The sequence below is a fragment of the Amphiprion ocellaris genome, chromosome 14 (assembly GCF_022539595.1).
Source record: "Amphiprion ocellaris isolate individual 3 ecotype Okinawa chromosome 14, ASM2253959v1, whole genome shotgun sequence".
Lineage (NCBI taxonomy): Eukaryota > Metazoa > Chordata > Actinopteri > Pomacentridae > Amphiprion > Amphiprion ocellaris.
In genome coordinates this window covers 19,136,607-19,154,987 of record NC_072779.1, presented here as the reverse complement: position 1 = coordinate 19,154,987, position 18,381 = coordinate 19,136,607, and the positions used below count along the sequence as shown (strand labels likewise).

At 39.4% G+C, this 18,381-nt stretch overlaps 2 protein-coding genes across 2 annotated transcripts; both read left to right on the top strand.

Moving 5' to 3' along the window:
- The first annotated feature begins 2,686 nt into the window (after positions 1 to 2,686).
- si:dkey-273o13.3 (LIM domain-containing protein A) lies at positions 2,687 to 10,797 on the top strand. Its single transcript, XM_055017357.1, has 8 exons — positions 2,687 to 2,778; positions 3,123 to 3,384; positions 3,509 to 6,218; positions 6,590 to 6,618; positions 6,819 to 6,980; positions 7,128 to 7,194; positions 7,597 to 7,701; positions 8,428 to 10,797. Exons 2-8 carry the CDS (start codon positions 3,245 to 3,247, stop codon positions 9,253 to 9,255), a joined length of 4,041 nt encoding a protein of 1,346 aa, XP_054873332.1. The 5' UTR covers positions 2,687 to 2,778; positions 3,123 to 3,244; the 3' UTR covers positions 9,256 to 10,797.
- Positions 10,798 to 11,819: 1,022 nt separating this feature from the next.
- Positions 11,820 to 16,351, top strand: rom1a (retinal outer segment membrane protein 1a). Its single transcript, XM_023276339.3, has 5 exons — positions 11,820 to 11,976; positions 12,232 to 12,465; positions 14,363 to 14,793; positions 14,884 to 15,130; positions 15,491 to 16,351. The coding sequence occupies exons 2-5, from the start codon at positions 12,316 to 12,318 to the stop codon at positions 15,704 to 15,706; spliced, it is 1,044 nt and encodes a 347-aa protein (XP_023132107.1). The 5' UTR covers positions 11,820 to 11,976; positions 12,232 to 12,315; the 3' UTR covers positions 15,707 to 16,351.
- Positions 16,352 to 18,381: the final 2,030 nt, after the last annotated feature.

Sequence of the window (18,381 nt, the reverse complement as noted above, 5' to 3'; positions counted from 1 at the left end):
CCAAACTGGCCCGCCAGAGCGTCCAGTCCAGCCCGCGGGACGACTTTGTAAAGTGTAAAAATTACAGAGAAAACATTAACTGCAAATTGTAAATTTATAAAACCACAAAATTAAAAATAATTTCAAGACCTTGACAAGTTTTTTTGATCACTGTTATGATCCTGTTCTAGCCACAGTCCTTCTTTCTCTTTCCCCCTCTTTTCTTCCTTCTCCCTTCTTCTTCCTGTCTTTGTCATCTGTCTCTTTTGTATTTCTCTCCTTCATTCTCCCTCTTGGTCTCCTTCTTCCTCTGTCTGTTTTATCTGTCTCCCTCTGTCTGCACCTGTTGATCTCTATCTTTCTGTCTGTCTCACTCACCTGCCTGCTCTCCTGATTAGTTATGTGAATCACCTGCACTGATCAGGCCATGGACCTCACCTGTCTGCAATTACACCTCCACTGTTTAAATCCTGTTCATTCACTCACTCCCTGCTGGATCATTGACTCACATGGACTCTGCTTTTCCACTTTTGGACTTTGTTTTCCCCTCCCCTGGATTACCCCACATGGGCTCTGATATTTTCCCGGATTCTCTCCAGCCTTACTTCGGTCTCCAGCCTGTTGTTCTATCTCATCTCCGTCTGCCCCTGGATTCCCTCAGCCTGTTTTCCCCCTCTGTTTTTGTTTTTTTTTTGTTTTGTTTTGATTTGTGTCGTTTGTCTCATTTTGTTTCCTGCTTTTGTCATTTTGTGTCTAATTTTTCTAATATTTTGTCTTGTTTTTTGTTCTTTTTTTTGTCTGACTTTTGTCATTTTGAACAAAAAGTAAAATAGTATTTCACTCAGTTCCAGATACCTGACTAAATGTTTTGTGCCTTTGTAGAGCCACTGTGATCTGAAAGTTGTAATGTGCAAATGATAAACTGAGGCATGATGTTGTTGAAATAGAATTTAAAAAAAAAAAAAAGAAATTTCAGGTTGTTCATAATGTTTTGTAAAAAGATCATTTTTAGAATATGAACATTTTTGCACTAAAACAAAGGAAAAAGTTGTTGTTATTTATTATGCTATGATTTAACTGGTCTGGCCCACTTGGAATCAAATTGAGCTGAATGAACTAAAAGGAGTTTTACACCCCTGCTCTAGATTGTTCAGATTTGACACACCAACTGTACCTTCATAAAATAATAAATGGAATATGAAAGGGCACGTGTAGAGGTCATATTCCCCTTTACACAGGTTGTTTTGCTAATAGATATAGCAATTAAATGTATGTGATGACCGTGTTACAGCACATGAGGACTGCAATCATTATTGGTGCTCTAACAAATATTACATCTTGTCTGATGTAATATTTGTCACATGCTGTCCTTTGGAATCCTCATAATAAGTCAGTTGCATACATCAGTGTTATAAATATCCACCAGTATGTAACGTATTTGCATGTGCGTGTTAGCTGATTCTCCAAACTTTCCATTGAGTGTGCCAGACAGTCACAGCAGCGTAGCTCTGCCATTGATTGTCAGTGGATTTGAGCCATGGTTACATTGATGCGGGGAAAGCTGCTGGCGGTGATTAATTTTTTACATGCCGCAAAATTACAGTGAGGATAACGGATATGACACTTGTCTACACCACAAAGGTTTTGGTTTCTAGTGTCTGATATATTTCTGGACACGTGGAAATGGCTGAGTGGTTTAATATAACATCTCGATGGCTTGTGATGTGTAATTGCTTTTGTCACTCTATTGGAGTTCAATGTATTTCTCTGTAACTCTGAGTTATTAGATTGCCCATTGCACTGACATAATAGGGACATCGTGATCAATAACTTGACACTTTCTTGTTAACATGCTGCTCAGTTTGTCTGTGCCTCTTTTCAAAGCTCATGATGACAATCAGAAGTCAGAAAATGGATAAATTGTTACACCTGGAATGATGTTTTTGGGCCTAGCTCGCCTCTTTCACGGGAATATTCTCACTTTCACATAAACAAAATATGCTCTAATATATTTTGACATATAAGATAGAGCATTTTGTGAATATTCTAAAAACATAAATAAAACAAGAAGATAGTGGGTGACATTTGATACCCGCCCACAACCTTGCCTCCAGTAATACAGGCTCACTTCAACAGCAGAGTTTACCTCTGACAGTTTTTACTCTGTTGTTCCTATTTTTGATGCGCCACAGTGAAGGCATCATGTACACAACGAGGAATAAATCCTGGAAGCCAGTGTTTTTTGGCTGCTACAGCGGCTCAGATCCGAAGACATTCATGTATTGTTTTGTACTCTGGTTATTTTTAAATAAAAAGATATTGGTGAGACAACACTGAGATGGAAAGCCAGAATGCAGAAAGCACAGTGTTGTATTAATCAAACAAAATCTTAAGATAGTCTTTCGAGGATTTGATAAAATATTTAGAATAGCTATCACTTTGATATCTTTAAACTTGCTTGATTTTTTTGCATTTCTGAATATGTGAAAAAGTGTGTCGACTAAAATGCACAGTTCATACTGATGATGTCATTGTTGCATTTGAAGATGTTCTGTGCGTGCGTTTAACTGAATTCAAACAGGTAATTTTGTAATATAAACATACATAAACCTTTATGCAGTACAGTATTCAGCAGAGTTTATTTCAGTTCAAAGTGGCTGCTTGTGGCAACAGTCCTTTCTGTCATTGGATGACACTGGAGTATATATTGATATGTGAGTGTGTGTGTTTCCCAGTTCAGTTAGAAAGTGCATCACAGAGGGAGAGTTTTGATGAACCCCGCTGCTGTGTAGGAGCACAGTAAGTACAGATGTTGATTGTATGTTACATAAAATTTGATTAATTACAAACAAAAGACTGAATTAACTTTTTGAAAGACTAAATCTCATAATGTTTCATATTATTACTTTGAACTTTGAAGAGCTGCACTGGACATTGCTATTCACTAAAACAAATCAATTTTGCATTTTCCCTGCAAGTAGCATTTAATTACATCCTTTTCACACATTTTTCTGGAATATCTTTTATTCATACTAAGTGTTACTGTTTTACTATTTTGTGGACATTTTGTAAAAAGACTGAAAAGTCATAAAGTCAAGACAGAGGGAATAATGTAACAAAGAATAATGCAAACATTTCCCCAGGGACTGATATTGTACCAGTTTCTGAGGACGACTCTTGGCTGCAGCAGCAGTTGGCAGAGAAGTATTTCTGACCTTTCCATCCTCATTAGGACACCAGCGGTGTCAAAAGTCACGAGACTGAAATGTGTGACCGTAAAGAAAAAGAACACAAGCATGAAAAGACTGTCGGCTCAAAATCTCAGCAAATGAAGCACCATCATCAGAATCAAGGACATGGTCATCGCCACTACCACCATCAGTCGGATGACAATGATAGTCATGAGTAAATCTTTTTTATATACTGCTGGAATTGCAAGCCAGTTCTCTAATCCTTATTGAAATCAGTGCTTGGTTTTAAAATAGAAATGTTAAAAATGTTGTTTTTTTTGTTTTGTTTTTTGAAATAGCACCTATTCAACAGCAGAGGACAGCATCCTCCGTGATCATCACCGCAACCATCAACGTCAGAATGATAATGACAACAATCACCCATCTCACTCTCACCATTACCACCGCAAGCAAAACCATCATCGTGTTTCTATTTCAGACACTTCCTCAACTTCCTCAACTGGTTCCTATTCATCCTCTTCTTCTTCCTCTTTATCAACACCCTCCTCCTCTTCTTCTTCTACCGCCTCTTCTTTTTCTTCCTCTTCTGCAACATCTACCTCTTCTTCTAGCCTGTCCTCTGACAGCAGCAGTGAGAGTTTAGATAGATATTCTCTTAGGAAGCCCCGGCATTCACGGTCTTGTACTGACATTTCTGGAAAACAGAAATACTTGGAAGAAGGAGAAGACACAGCCCCGCTGATACATAAAAGAGCAAGCAGGTCATCTGCCAAAGAGAAACAAGTGAAAGGAAAGGCCTCTCACAGTGGCGCAACCCTGGGATCAACCTTGAAGAGCACAAAGAGGATTACGAGAGGCGCGGGAAATGATGGAAGTTTCCGCAAAGCCAAATCAATGGAGGCTCTCAGCACACCCAAAGAAGTGCATGGAAATGAGGACGAAGTGGAGCAGGAGAGGAGGAAAACTGAAGCCAAGAAGAATTTAATGAAAGAAAAAATGAAATTTTCTACCTTCCTTAATGAGATCACTCGGCAGGTACTCAGCCCAATGAGACTCACCACTCTTGGTGTTACAGATGTTCAAAGACCCTGTAGTCCAGGGCAGACCTCTCTTAGATCCAGGACGGCAGACAGCTGCACTGAGAAACCCAGACAGCTGCGAAGTCGGCCTACCAGTGTAGACTCAATTAACTCCAGCCGGCACTCCCGTACAAGCAACCGTTCCCACTCTGCTCGGCTTTCTCACTCAAGAAGTTTCCACCATCACAATCGGCATACTTCAGAATCACCCCATCACATGTATCACAGGCCTAAAAGTTGCAATGACATCAGCTGTTTACATAGACGTCACTCATCTTCTCAAACTTCTCAGCATTGCTCCCAGTCACCTTCCTGTAATCACTGCCACCACCATCACCAAGGAGACCACCGCACCTCTGGTCACCATCATCGTCACCTTGAAGACAGCAACAGCCCAAGTCATCACCATCACCACAGGGATCACCATACACCAAGTCATCACCATCTCCACAGACACCACCACAGTCCTGTCTATCAACAAGGAGATCACTTTGGAGGCCACCACAACACACCACATCATCATAACTACGGAGACCATCATCACAGAGACTGCTACAGCCCAACTCATCACCATGGTGAACACCACAGTTCAACTCAGCATCATCACCATGGAGACCACCATGGTCATGCTCATCACCATCACCACAGAGACAACCATGGCCATGCTCATCACTGTCACCATGGAGACCACCATAATCCAACTCATCATCAAGATGGTTACCACGCTACACCACATCACCATGGAAATAACCAGAGTTCAGGTCACCACCACGGTAGCAACCCAAATTCATGCCCTACAACACCACATCACCATGGTCACCACACCCTAACCAGTGATAACGGAGATCACCCTAGCCCAAAACATCTGCATCACCATGTAGACCACCACAGTGAACCTCATCTGCATCACCATGTAGACCACCACAGTGAACCTCATCAGCATCACCATGGAGACCACCAAAGTCCAGGCCAACACCATCCCCAAGAAGACCACCATACCGAAGCTCATCAGCATAACCATGGTGACCACCGTAATGAATCTCATCGTCATGGAGACCACCACAATGAATCTCACCATCACCATGGAGACCAACATGCTGAGGCTCATGAGCATCACCATGGAGATCACCATAGTGAATCTCATCAGCATCACTATGGAGACCACCACAGTCCAGGTTATCAGCATCACCATGGAGACCACCATGGAGACCACCACAGTGACGCTCATGAACATCACCATGGAGACCACTATAGTCCTGCCCATCACCATCACCATAGTGACCACCACAGCAAAACTAATGAACATCACCATGGAGACCACCACAGTCCTGGCCATCACCATCACCATGGTGACCACCACAGCAAAGCTAATGAACATCACCATAGTGACCACCACAGCAAAGCTAATGAACATCACCATAGTGACCACCAGAGCAAAGCTAATGAACATCACCATAGTGACCACCACATCAAAGCTAATGAACATCACCATAGTGACCACCACATCAAAGCTAATGAACATCACCATAGTGACAACCACAGCAAAGCTAATGAACATCTCCATGGAGACCACCACAGTCCTGGCCATCACCATCACCATGGAGACCACCACAGTCCTGGCCATCACCATCACCATGGAGACCACCACAGTTCAGTCCATTTGCATCACCATGGAGACCATCACAGTTCAGGCCATCTGCATCACCATGGAGAAAATGTTAATACAAGTCATCACCATGGACATCACCCTGAATCACATCTCAACCAATCCCACTCCAAAGATAATCTTCTTGACCATGATAGCCTCGATGACCACCACACTCATTTAAAGGGGCATTCTGCTGGCAGTTCACCATCACACAGGCAGCGAGAGTCACTTCACAGAAAGCCGGATTCCCCCAGGAACACTAGCAGCCCCTCCAGTCAGGATGAGGAGCGGACAAGCTTCCTCAGCCCATCATCACATAAAGTATGGCACTACACTCATTCATTAAATCTGCTATTACACTGTGCTCATTAAAAAATAATTGGCAGGGCCATAACGGCTTGTGTTTTATGTGCTTCATTAACTGGTTATGTAATGATGTTCCATTCATTTCCTTTGCTATTGATTTGGGCAACAGCGTGCATAGCATGGTGGACAATAGATTATTCATTACAGAACAATAGATTAGTTATTCTGCACAAACTAATGGTAATCAATTTGACATTCCGAGCTGATGTTCTTTGTTCTTTTTCATGTTTAGCCTGTTTTATTCACTTTTGTTGTTTGGGCTTTATCAATAGTACTTTTTGAATGTAGTTTTTTTTAATGAAAGCAATTTTGTTTTCTCAATGCAGGATAAAGCACATGAGCTGGGTAGAATCATGTAAGTGCAATGTTTTTTGTGGCTTTGCTGACTAGTAAAAGTCATAACTCAAGTGATACTCATGACAATGATAATTTGTGAAGATTAATTGACTAAATGCACCTTCATAATTGTTTTTTATGTGAATATCATAGAAAACAAGAACATCACAAAAAAAATGTATGACAATATTGGACAAAACTGTGTATCTGTCCTGATAGGATACTACAGGAGCAAAATGAAGGTCTGCACCAAAGTTTGCTGAAGACAGCAGTGAGGATGGAGTGTCTAGGAGAGGAATTCATGAGCAGCCAAAAGCTGTTGGAGGCAGAACTTCAGAGGACACGCTTGGAGCTCAGCAACCTCACAGAGAGGTTTAAAAGGTGAATGAGGCACTTTCAAGATGAAAGCTGCAAATGATGATCTGCATGGCTGTATTTCTTGACCTCATACAATGTTGCATATTATAAGTACAATATACCTCACTATTGCTGAATAACCTCTCTCTGCTTGTCTCTGCCTTCTCTTAGACTACATGATAACTACTCCTCCACACAACAGACCAATAATCTTCTAGAGCAAAAGCTTCACTCAGTGGTGAGATATGATGTATCGCCATATGTTTTGCACAAAATGTCAATTACTTCATTATTAGAAACTTTGGTGAAATACTGTGACATCTTAAATTCCCGCCCTGATTATTGATTTAACCCAGGAAAGCTCATCTCTGTGTATTAAAGTTTAGAATTTTTTTCTATGAAAAAAATCCCTTCCTTAAAATGGCTACAATCATACGTTGTTGCAGTTTTTAAGGTGGAAATGCTCATTCAAGGTGTCGACTGCTTTTTTTGCTCATGATATGCTTTCTAGCACATAAAATGCACACAATGGACAACAAGATAAAGCACTCGATTTTCAGCTTCGGGAGTCTTTTAAGTGCTCTACCTACCAACTTTTTATATGTGTTGATCACTGTTCTTCCTACGCTTTCTGTGTTAGGCTCAGAATATGGAAGGAGAACGCGAGAGATTGAACCAGCGTATTTCAGAGCTGACTAAGCAGCTCTCTGCTACAAAATTTGCCAACGACATGGATGCATTCAATGTAAGATTTTCTGTCTTCCTCTTTAAATTCAAGGCAACAGTTTTCGCTAAACCACTACCTATACATTGTATATAAAAAAATAGGTTTGTGAGCTGTGAAGCCTCAGGTTTAGAATTTAATTTTTCAGCTCCACTTCTTGCTTCTTATGTCTGGTTTCAAAAGAGCAAGAAGTGGATCTTAATGGCCAAATTCCAAGCTCAGTGCATCAAAGCAACAGTAGTTCACAAACCTGCATCTGACTGAATACTCAAAGACACTATACACAGCAAGGCTTTTCAATCACAAGATAGCCATGCCCAAAATCACACCCCACTTTACCAACTATCTTTCTGGTAAATGGGACTATAATTTAAAAAATGAACACTATGCTTTTCTTTAACATGCTTGAGATGATAAACTCTCTAGGAAAATGTTTACAGAGGTAACAAATCAAATGAGGAATAAGGTAAACTTCTATATAATCCAATTTCTTTTCACAGTGAGAGGAAATGTCCCCTGCTGGCTGTAAGAAAAAATGCAGGATTAAAGTGCCTTTGCTTGATAAATATTTTAGTATTTGTTATGATTATGTTTAGCCACTTTGGGTAAGAATAGACAGACGAGGCTCTTTGAAATAGTTATGAGCACCGACAGCATTGATATGTTTTTTCAGTCATGCAAAAACTTTTGTTTGACCTTGCATCATATACAATCACCTGATCACTTTGTTACATCTGCTTACTGTAGGTAACATCAGTGCCACCTGAAACCAACCTTCCTTTTCAACCAGATGATGCCATTGATCAGATGGTTCTCCCCATCGCTCCCCCTCCGGCTGAGTTCATGGACAGCCATAACTGTGGAAAGGCCAAAGCCACCGGACAGGAGCAACTTCTGGGTTCGGTTCCAGAGGAGGAGGAATCTGACTGGTCAGAGATGGGAGAGGAGACTCCACGGTTAATACTAACCGGATCAAGTAGAGGTCAAACATGGAGACACCAGGAAGGAGACCTGGACAAAGACAGTGAGTCAGGAGGCGAGGAAATCATCAGACGACACTCTCCACGCCTAATGCAGATACCTCATCTGCAGTTCACCATCCACAATGAGATTTTATCAGCATCCCACACTAATTCCTGCCCTTCTGGTTTCAAGAATCTGTCTGATAGCTTGAAGGGAGAGGGAAGTTACAGGATCACAACAAGTCCAAGCCTTGGGTCTGCCATCCTGATCCGGTCAGCCAGCCTGGAGGAAATCCCTCTGGCACGGAATCACATGCAGAAAGAGCTGAGAGGCACAGAGGCCATGATGAACCTGCACCACCCAGGAGACGACGCTATCGAGGATTTAGATAATGAGATCATTCATCACTGGAGAACGAGCAACAACAGGGACAGCAGGGCTTCAGAGTCAGACAACAGCCTGGCCAGCCTGCAGTCAGCCGAGCAGATGCTCAACCACTTCATGTGTGATCCTCAGTCCAGTGAAGGAAGAGAGGAAGGCAGGGCTGAGGTGCACGGATGGACAGGAGGGCTTCCAGATGAGGTGTTGAAAGATGAGCGAACAAAGCTGTGACAGCAACATGAATGCAGTTTACTGTGTCTGAAAGCATAATTTAAGTTGATCTTTATTCATTGTGGAAGGCTAATTAAAGCTGTTTTCAATTGCTCATTGGTTCTGCTCTGCTACCATGTGCTTGAGGGGACTTAAAAATTAAACCATAATTTACTGTATTTACTTTGATATCCTGACATTAACACCTTTCAAACAACGCAGTGCGCTCCCTATACTAATTTAACCAATGATATGTGATTATTATAGCAGACACATGCTTAGAGTAATTGGAGGCAGATGAATTAAATATATATGTACTTTTAAACACACCTTAGATTTGTTCATTTAATGCTAAAATGTGTATTTCTGTTGTATAGATGCATATATAAGTAGATATAGTTCCTGTTTTCTCATCTGAGGAAAATACAAAAAAATTATTTGTTTGTGTTGCTGCGAGAGGCATTATTAATTCATGTAAGTTGTACTTTTCCTTAAGTAGCCACAGTTATGCACACCAAATGCATTATCTGATGCTTTAAATTGTAAGTGCTCTAAAAATGTAAATGTAACTAAATATATATTTTTTTCCTGTCAGTTGATGTTCCTGTTGTAAAAAGTATATATAGTAGACATATATAACATAAAGCATACTTACAGATACAGTTCTAAAATAAATTTGTCTATATACAAAAGCATTATCTTATATTATGTAAGTCTTTTCCCTCTTGTTGCAATAATTTGGCAAACCAAATGTGTACAACTAAACAAATGCATGTAAATCTGTCCATATAACAGCTAATAAACCAACATAAGAAACAGTGAAACATTGTTTTAACTGTATACATTTGTTTTTATTTTTGATTATGTTCTCTCAAGAAGGTACAGATAGATAGATGGGTCTAGGAATGCTTTGCTGTAAATTCAATGATGTAGTATAGGTTCTTTAAATGTAGGGTGAATGACAGAGGACATTATAGAAAGTGGAGAAGATTCTGTGGTGAACTAAACTTACATACCCTGTGACACATGGCTTTGTGATGACACACCGTTTGTTCAACAAACAGAACTGACAGAGTCAGAAAGTCTGAGTCCATCTCCTTAAAGGAGAACTGTGACAGTCAGTGGGCAGGTGTCTAGGACCTACTGTTATCCAGGGTCAGTGCAGTGGTTGCGGGGTCACAAGAGATGGCTACCCATTTATACATGTATTGTATGGAACTGGACAATGAACAGAAACAAATATTTGCAGTTACATATTTTGAATAAAATAAACTGGATTCATGTATATGTGGGTCCCAGTTTGGATAGACATGAAATGTTGTGCAGACATTCATGATGCCCAGAGGATGAATCTTAATAATGATAATGATGATGACTTTTGGTATTGAGATCTGTAGACTCCAGCAACATCTGAATGGATTAAGTTATAGAATTCTATTATATAATTACATTGACTTTCAATTATACATACTTAATATTGGTTTCTGTCTGTTGGTGTTGTGTGTCCATATGCAGAGTCCAAGTCAATTTTAAATGGGTAATAAAGTATTTAATCTAATCTGATATCTAATTTGTCCCTGTTGAGATCATTTGAAATAACTAAAAAGATCAACCAATTTTTTCCCAGCCAAGTTTGGACACATTCAGCTAACCGTGTTGCACTTATTCAGACATGGTGTCATGAAATTGTGCACATATATGGTGTACACTGCAGGGGAAAAAAAATTCAAACCTTATTTTTGGATGAAGTCACCAAATCTACTTTCAAAGTCTTTTTTATAAGATTTGAATAGTGATTTGATAGATGCAGTTTTTATGTCTGAGTGAGCAATGAAATTGCTCTCTTCCCATTCATTTAGATAGGAGCCTGGTCTTATTGGCGCAAAATAGTTCCCCACTGGTGCCAAGATGGCTGCTGAGTGGTGAGAGTTGCCTTTAAGGACTTTGGTAATACTGAACTGTGGACTGTCAGAATCTGTGCTGACTATAGCAGTGGAAAGGTCAATGAAGTCAGTTTGAGCAGTGTTTGCGTGTTGCTGTATGCACTGAAGCTCATTTCAAAAGCATTGCATTCACTTATTCTACCTGAAATGTCTAGAAACTCTTCACACAACCCAACATTATATTACATTTATCCCTACAGACTTGTCATGGGACATCATAAGATAATCAACATGTTGTCTCTCTGCTACCACACATTCCTCTATACAATGGCTGAAGACTATTTCCATCAGTGTGAATTTATTCACTGACTGTAATAATAAATTATTTGAGTGATAAAATGAAAGCAAACATAGTTTGAAAATTAAGTACTAATAAGTTAATTATTAATGAATACATAAATAATTGATAAGGATACCCCTCTCATTTTTATCTCATGCCTATTTTCTCATCTTTTCTTGATCTCAAATTTATTCCAATTCATGTGTGCATGTGAAGTTGTGTCCTGATCTGTGTTACACAGATAATGACTTGTATACTAATAATATCCATCTACCTGTCAGCTTCAGTTTGGTTTGTCATCCTTGTCCCTGTGTATGAGTGATGGGTGCTGAGCAGACAGTGGCCTGGATCCTCAGACCACTTTAATAGGATAGGTAGGCATTAGTGATAAGACGCTCCCAGCATCCAGGCTTGCCAAATCCAGTGTGCCAAATCCACTGTGTGGCACACTGGACGGTGCACAGTGGTTGGTGGAGCTGACTGGACTTTTTTTCAGCGGTTTTTGGGGAGAAAAATAAGGTGAACTTTGACACACCGTTTAACTGAGGATATACCACTTGAGATGCAAACCTCTAAAGCTTTCTTCTCTAAGGATTGTGCACTAGCTTCTTTCTTGTTTTTTTGTGACAAAACTGTTATCTGCGTGCTTTAATTGTGCTTACACTGTTGCTACTAGTCTATTTTTCATTTTTCAGTTCATTGTTGCTTTTCAGTTGTCATCTTCCTCTCTAAGCCTCTGGAGTCCAGCCTCTCACCTCTCCTCCTCTCTTACAGACAAATCACAGCACCGTCCCTCATCACCTCGTCGCTCTCCTTCCCCTATTCCCCCGGTAAGACTCAGATTCCCGCACTGCAACCATGGTGGTGATGAAGATGAAGTTCCCCTTTCAGAAAAGGGTGAAGCTCGCCCAGGGACTGTGGCTCCTGTCCTGGTGTGCTACAGTCGCCGGGGCCACGACCTTCACCCTGGGGTGCGTCCTCAAGACGGAGCTCCGCAGGAGGGCAGAGGTACTGAAAGTTTAACTAGACTTCATCATTTCAAACTATTGTTGATTTGACATATTCTTTCACATTTAAGTGACATGAGAGAGCATTAATTTAATTGCAAAACTTAGACTTACAGAACCCATAGTAGTTTTTCAGTATGTGTAGAACCTGTTTATAAGTGTGCCTAAGAAATGCTGTGGGAAGCAATTCAATAAAGTCATAGTTGCCTTTGCTGTAATAACTGTTAGAGATAGAACAGATGTCACATAAACTAATAGTGCTAATAAGCTCATATTATACTGTGTGATAAATATGAACATTAAGGGACAATACATTTTTCATTATTTTTGTTATTTTGCAATGCAGCTGATCGCACACGAATTTTCTAATTTGCATGAATTGCTACAAGTACATCTGACAAAGACCATGTGTCTATGTCTGAATTTTAAACTGTTGGCATAATATCTCTGGAGAAAAACATAAAAAAGAAAACAAATAACTTGAAAGAAGAAAGTTAACTCTTCTACCATCAATTAATTGTCCTTATTACAGGAGGTAGATACACCTGTGACCCACTTTGGATCCTGACTCATCGTTTCATAAACCAGGCTTTGTCAGTTGTCAGTCTTAATCATCCTAATCCTTCGTCTGAAGGCTGTCATTATAACTTTGCATTAGTAAGACCTACATGGTGGTTTTTAGCTCATTTTAGTCTATTTAACACACAAACTGTGATCATGTCATATAACTGTTACATTGTAGGTGCCAGATTTCTGTCTCATACTTGTGCATTCAGGTAAAATCAATGTAAATGAGGATGACTGTTTTTGAGACACTTTGAGTGTTTTGTATGAACCTAAAGCTTTTTTTATATTCATAAATTAACTATTATCTTTTAAAAGTGAGCGTTCAGATTTCTATTTTACCAAAGTTAATCACTTTAGGTGTCAGTTTGTCTGACCTGTGTGTAAAGACCTTCCGCACAAACCAGTGCTTTCATCCTACTTCACCAAAGTCCTACATATACTGTAACTATTACAGTTCACATTGGACAAACTTTTAAGTTTATGTTGTTTTTTTTAAATTAGTGAAATACAATTTATACTGAGTGGACAGCATGTGCTGTGTCCCTCCTCAGGGACTGTAGGTGCCTTTGAGCAACACATTAAGATCCCAGCTGCTCCATGTACAGATGACTCTGGTTACAATGCTTTTAATTATGAGTTTTCATGACAGACAGTAATACAGTTGCAAAAGACAATTATTATACATCTATTTAGGAAATAATATTCTATTCTATTACATTATATCTATAGACAAATCCTAGTATTTCGAATCTTACTTGTTGACATTATCAGTCCAAAAGTGACTGGCAAGTGGTATAATTTGTTTGTTTGTAGGTGTCAACATATGTTCAGATGATTTTTGTATTTTTTAAATGTTTGCATTTAGAGCATATTTTTATGCATTTGTTGCAGAATTGTGTATTTTATTTGACATTTATTTAACCAGGTTAGTCCCATTGAGATCAGAGATCTCCTTTACAAAGAGACCTGGCCAAGTGGGCAGCAGCATAGTCACATTAAAAAACAGTGAACAACAGATAAAATTAACATTAAAACTTGCTCACATGTAACACTTGCACACAGACAAGGTAAACTGTAATGATTTTACCAGAACTTTAAACTCATTCAGTGTAACAAAGGCTTGAAGTTGAAGTTGAGATTCTAATTTATTCCAAACATTAGGTGCAGAAAACCTAAATGCTTTCTTGCTCAGTTCAGATCATACTTTGGGGATGACAAATTGCAGAGTATCCATGTATAATTTTAATGACATACTTTTTAAAATGTGTTTTATTCATATTTCAAACAAATGATTTTTATATTCCTCACATTGTTGTGTGACTTTCTCTCAGGTCATGGATAACGCAGACATACATATTGTGCCCAACACCCTCATGATTGTTGGTCTGGCCTCCTTGGGCATCAACTACTTTGCGTCAAAGATCTGTCAGGATGCCCTGGATGCTGGGCGTTTTCCTCGCTGGAAGAATTTCTTGAAGCCCTACTTTGCTGCCTCTTGCTTCTTCACCGTGCTCATGCTGCTCGCTGTCATCATGAGCTACGCAATGAAGGGCAGTCTGGAGTCCTCTCTGAAGATCGGCCTGAGGAACGGCATCCGCTTCTACAAGGACACGGACACCCCCGGACGCTGCTTCCAGAAGCAGAACATCGATCGCCTGCAGATGGAGTTTCAGTGCTGTGGAAACAATGACTTCAGGGACTGGTTTGAGGTGCAGTGGATCAGCAACCGCTACCTTGATTTCAGCTCTAAGGAAGTGAAAGAGTAAGTGGATATAGTGCAGCAAGTTTCCCATCTGTGCATTTTCATGATCATAAATTAACAGTGTTAGTAATCTTACATTTGTTTCTTTAGCCGCATCAAGAGCAACGTGGATGGACGTTACTTGGTGGATGGAGTCCCATTCAGCTGCTGCAACCCCAGCTCTCCACGACCGTGCATCCAGTATCAGCTCACCAACAACTCAGCTCACTATAACTACGAATACCAAACCGAGGAGCTCAACATCTACCTCCGAGGCTGCAGAGAGGCCCTGGTCAACTACTACATGGGTCTGATGAACACCATTGGGGCTGGAGTGCTGTCTATCTTCATCCTACAGGTAAACTAAGAAAGGAGCTCCAGTGGTCCTGTGATGATTTCAGGCAGAGTTGGTGATGCTACAGTTAGCTTTAAATTGGAGGATGGTCGAGGTATACCATTAGTTTTTAAGGGATTAGTGCAGTTGCAATGGTGTTATTAAACTGCTCTACATTTAACATTGTGCCCTGAGCCAAAAATGCAATTTCTGCTGTGAGAATCCAGATCTCAGAGAATACCAGCTGATTCCTGATTCATTTATTGTGTCACAGAATATGCACTATCAATCAATCACCACTTTCATGCTTGATTATACTTGATAATGTTAAACATAGTCTTTATTTAACTGCCTCCCCCATCTCCCCGCTTCCCCCATCCTCAGGGCTCTGTGCTGGTGAGCTTGCGCTTCCTGCAGACGGCCATGGAGGCAGTGGCCGGGAAGGAAAACACAGAGATCGAGACAGAAGGCTACTTGCTGGAGAAAGGAGTTAAGGACACCGTCATGGAGTACCTTAACCCTGTGCTGAAGTTCTTCCTGCTTACAAACCAGGTGGAAGAGGGAGCCACCACCTCAGGCGCGACCCCAGCTACCACCTAAACTACATACAATGTACACACATGTAAATAATTTTTACACAGAGAGGCAACTAATGACTGATTTCAATTTAAAAAGAAGAACACGAATCACAGATTTCTATAAATTTCTAAAATTTAGGGATAGTATTTTTTATTGTCGGATCAAAATCATCAATGCAATAAACAAAAACTGTGTTACTTTACTTTCCCATTCAAATTCTGCCCTGGTAGGACCAGTGAAAGTACCCCCAGACATTATGGTAAACCAATGAATTCTGATTTTGAGACACTCCTTAAACTAAAATTGATATTATCCTGAAAATAAATTTGAACTTTTTAAAATCATAATTTACTGATTTTATTTTTGTTCTTGTTATTGACTTTTTCTATACAGTCTCACTAAATCTCTTCATTGCTTTGAACGTCATGTGCATTGCTAATTGAATTCTCACAAAACTTGTCTGTGTCAAGGGCAAGGAAATAACCACTGTTCAACCAGTGGATAAACAGTAATTATTGAGTTATTGTGCGAAAATGATTTGGGGTCTTACAAAAATAAAGATGTAAAGCTGACTGTAGAGAAAGATGAGGCAAAATGCTCCGCTGCGCAACAGCACTATATCATAATGTATCAAATGATTTATTAAAGTTTAAAGTTCCTAAATGCCTTATGGAGTGGAATCATTTTTTCCTTGTTTTTCTGATGCAAACACAACATGTGCAAATATTCAGATACTGTGTATATATATCAGGCTCCATAACAGGAGCACCAGGATGCTTCTCTCTGCCTGCCTCTGTTCTCCCTCTCAGTGAAAGGAATAGAAGTAAGAGGATTGATTAATCGGTGTCAGTAATGCAGTGAAAGCCATCAAGTGTGTCCTCTGTTCTGACACTTTGGTTAAAGCTGCTAATCCCATTTGATAATACCTAACCTGCTGCCTTTGCAGTTAGACACCTGTGTCAGGTGGATCTAGGATGCAGATTGAACCACACAAAGGCTGCTCAAACAATGTAAACATTGAAAAAGAAAACAATACTGAGGCTGAAAAAATTGAGACATACATTTTCAAAGACAGACACAGTGTCAAGAATTGGGCTTTGTTGGGCCTTTGATGAAGAGATTTGCTGATTTACTCACACAAATGAAAATAACTCAGCAGACTAATCTTTTTCTTTAATTTTCACAGGGAAGTTAGTCTAATATGAACAAGTATTATTACATACACTACCATTCAAAAGTTTGGGTCACTTAGAAATGTCCTTATTGTTGAATTAAAAGCCATTTTTTTCAGTGAAGATAACATTAAATGAATCAGAAATACAGTCTAGACATTGTTAATGTGGTAAATGACTATTCTAGCTGGAAACAACTGATTTTTAATGGAATATCTACATAGAGGTACAGAGGTCCATTTCCAGCAACCATCACTCCTGTGTTCTAATGCTACATTGTATTAGCTAATCATGTTCAAAGGCTAATTAATGATTAGAAAACCCTTATGCAATTATGGTAGCAAATGAATAAAAGTGTGAGTTCTCATGGAAAACATGAAATTGCCTGGGTGACCCCAAACTTTTGAACGGTAGTGTACATGCAAGACTAGACTTCTTGAAGTTGTGGTGTGTCAATATTTCCATGATCTAATTTGGTGATAATATACAGTGTAAGTCAGTCATTGATGTTGTTTACACCAGATATGTATAATTGAGGCAATAAATAATATCTGCAAGTGGCTGCAAGTTACCCAAATACCTGTGAATCATTTTACAAAATAATGCTCTAACACACTGAGAAATGTCACATTACTGCAAATCACAGCCATTGAATAAATACGTTTGTGAAGTTTCTGTTGAAACTGTGTCAGAGTTTGCATGCAGTCAGCTGGTCCAGTTTTTACTGTATTACTGTGCACCTGACTTCCTTTCAGCAGTGGAGGTACTCCAACCTTGTACTAAAAGTACAAAAGTACTGGCATCAAAATATACTTAAAGTACCAAATGTAAAAGTACTCATCATACAGAATCTCACATTTCAGAATAATATCACTGGATAATAATTGTTGATGCATTAATGACTTCAGTGTAGTTTTATCTTAATTTAATAGTAAGGCTCCACTGAACTTTCCAATGGCAATATATATTTTTCTTTTAATTTGGTATTATTATCAATCTGAATACGCAAATTAATTAATCAATAAACTTATAGTATAAATGTAGATGAGTGAGAAGTACCTTATTTTCCTCTAAACCTATACTAAAATATAAAGAAGCAGCCAATGGAAACACTCAAGTAAAGTACAAGCACTTCAAAATTGAGTGAATGTACGTATTTATTTTTGCACCACTGATTATATGGCTGAATTTGGGCTGCAATCTGTTGTTTCTGGATGAATACATCAGCAGATGAACTGAACTAATCTGCTGCTGCTGAACTACAGCTGCTATGACGTCTTGGTCACGTGGCAGACAGTCAACGCGCTCACTGATATCCGACTCATTTTTCGACTCTCTTTTGGGATCGAATCTTTTTGATCCTGACCCATGTCGAAGAGTTCATTATGACTACAGTCTGTTTGCCAAAGTAGGTTTTAATCATCACACTGGAGTATTTTATTTCTGCTGCTTTAATGGTAATTTATAGTATTAATTCGTCAGTTATTACATTTTAAAATCTTCCAGACCGACCGTCACACCCAC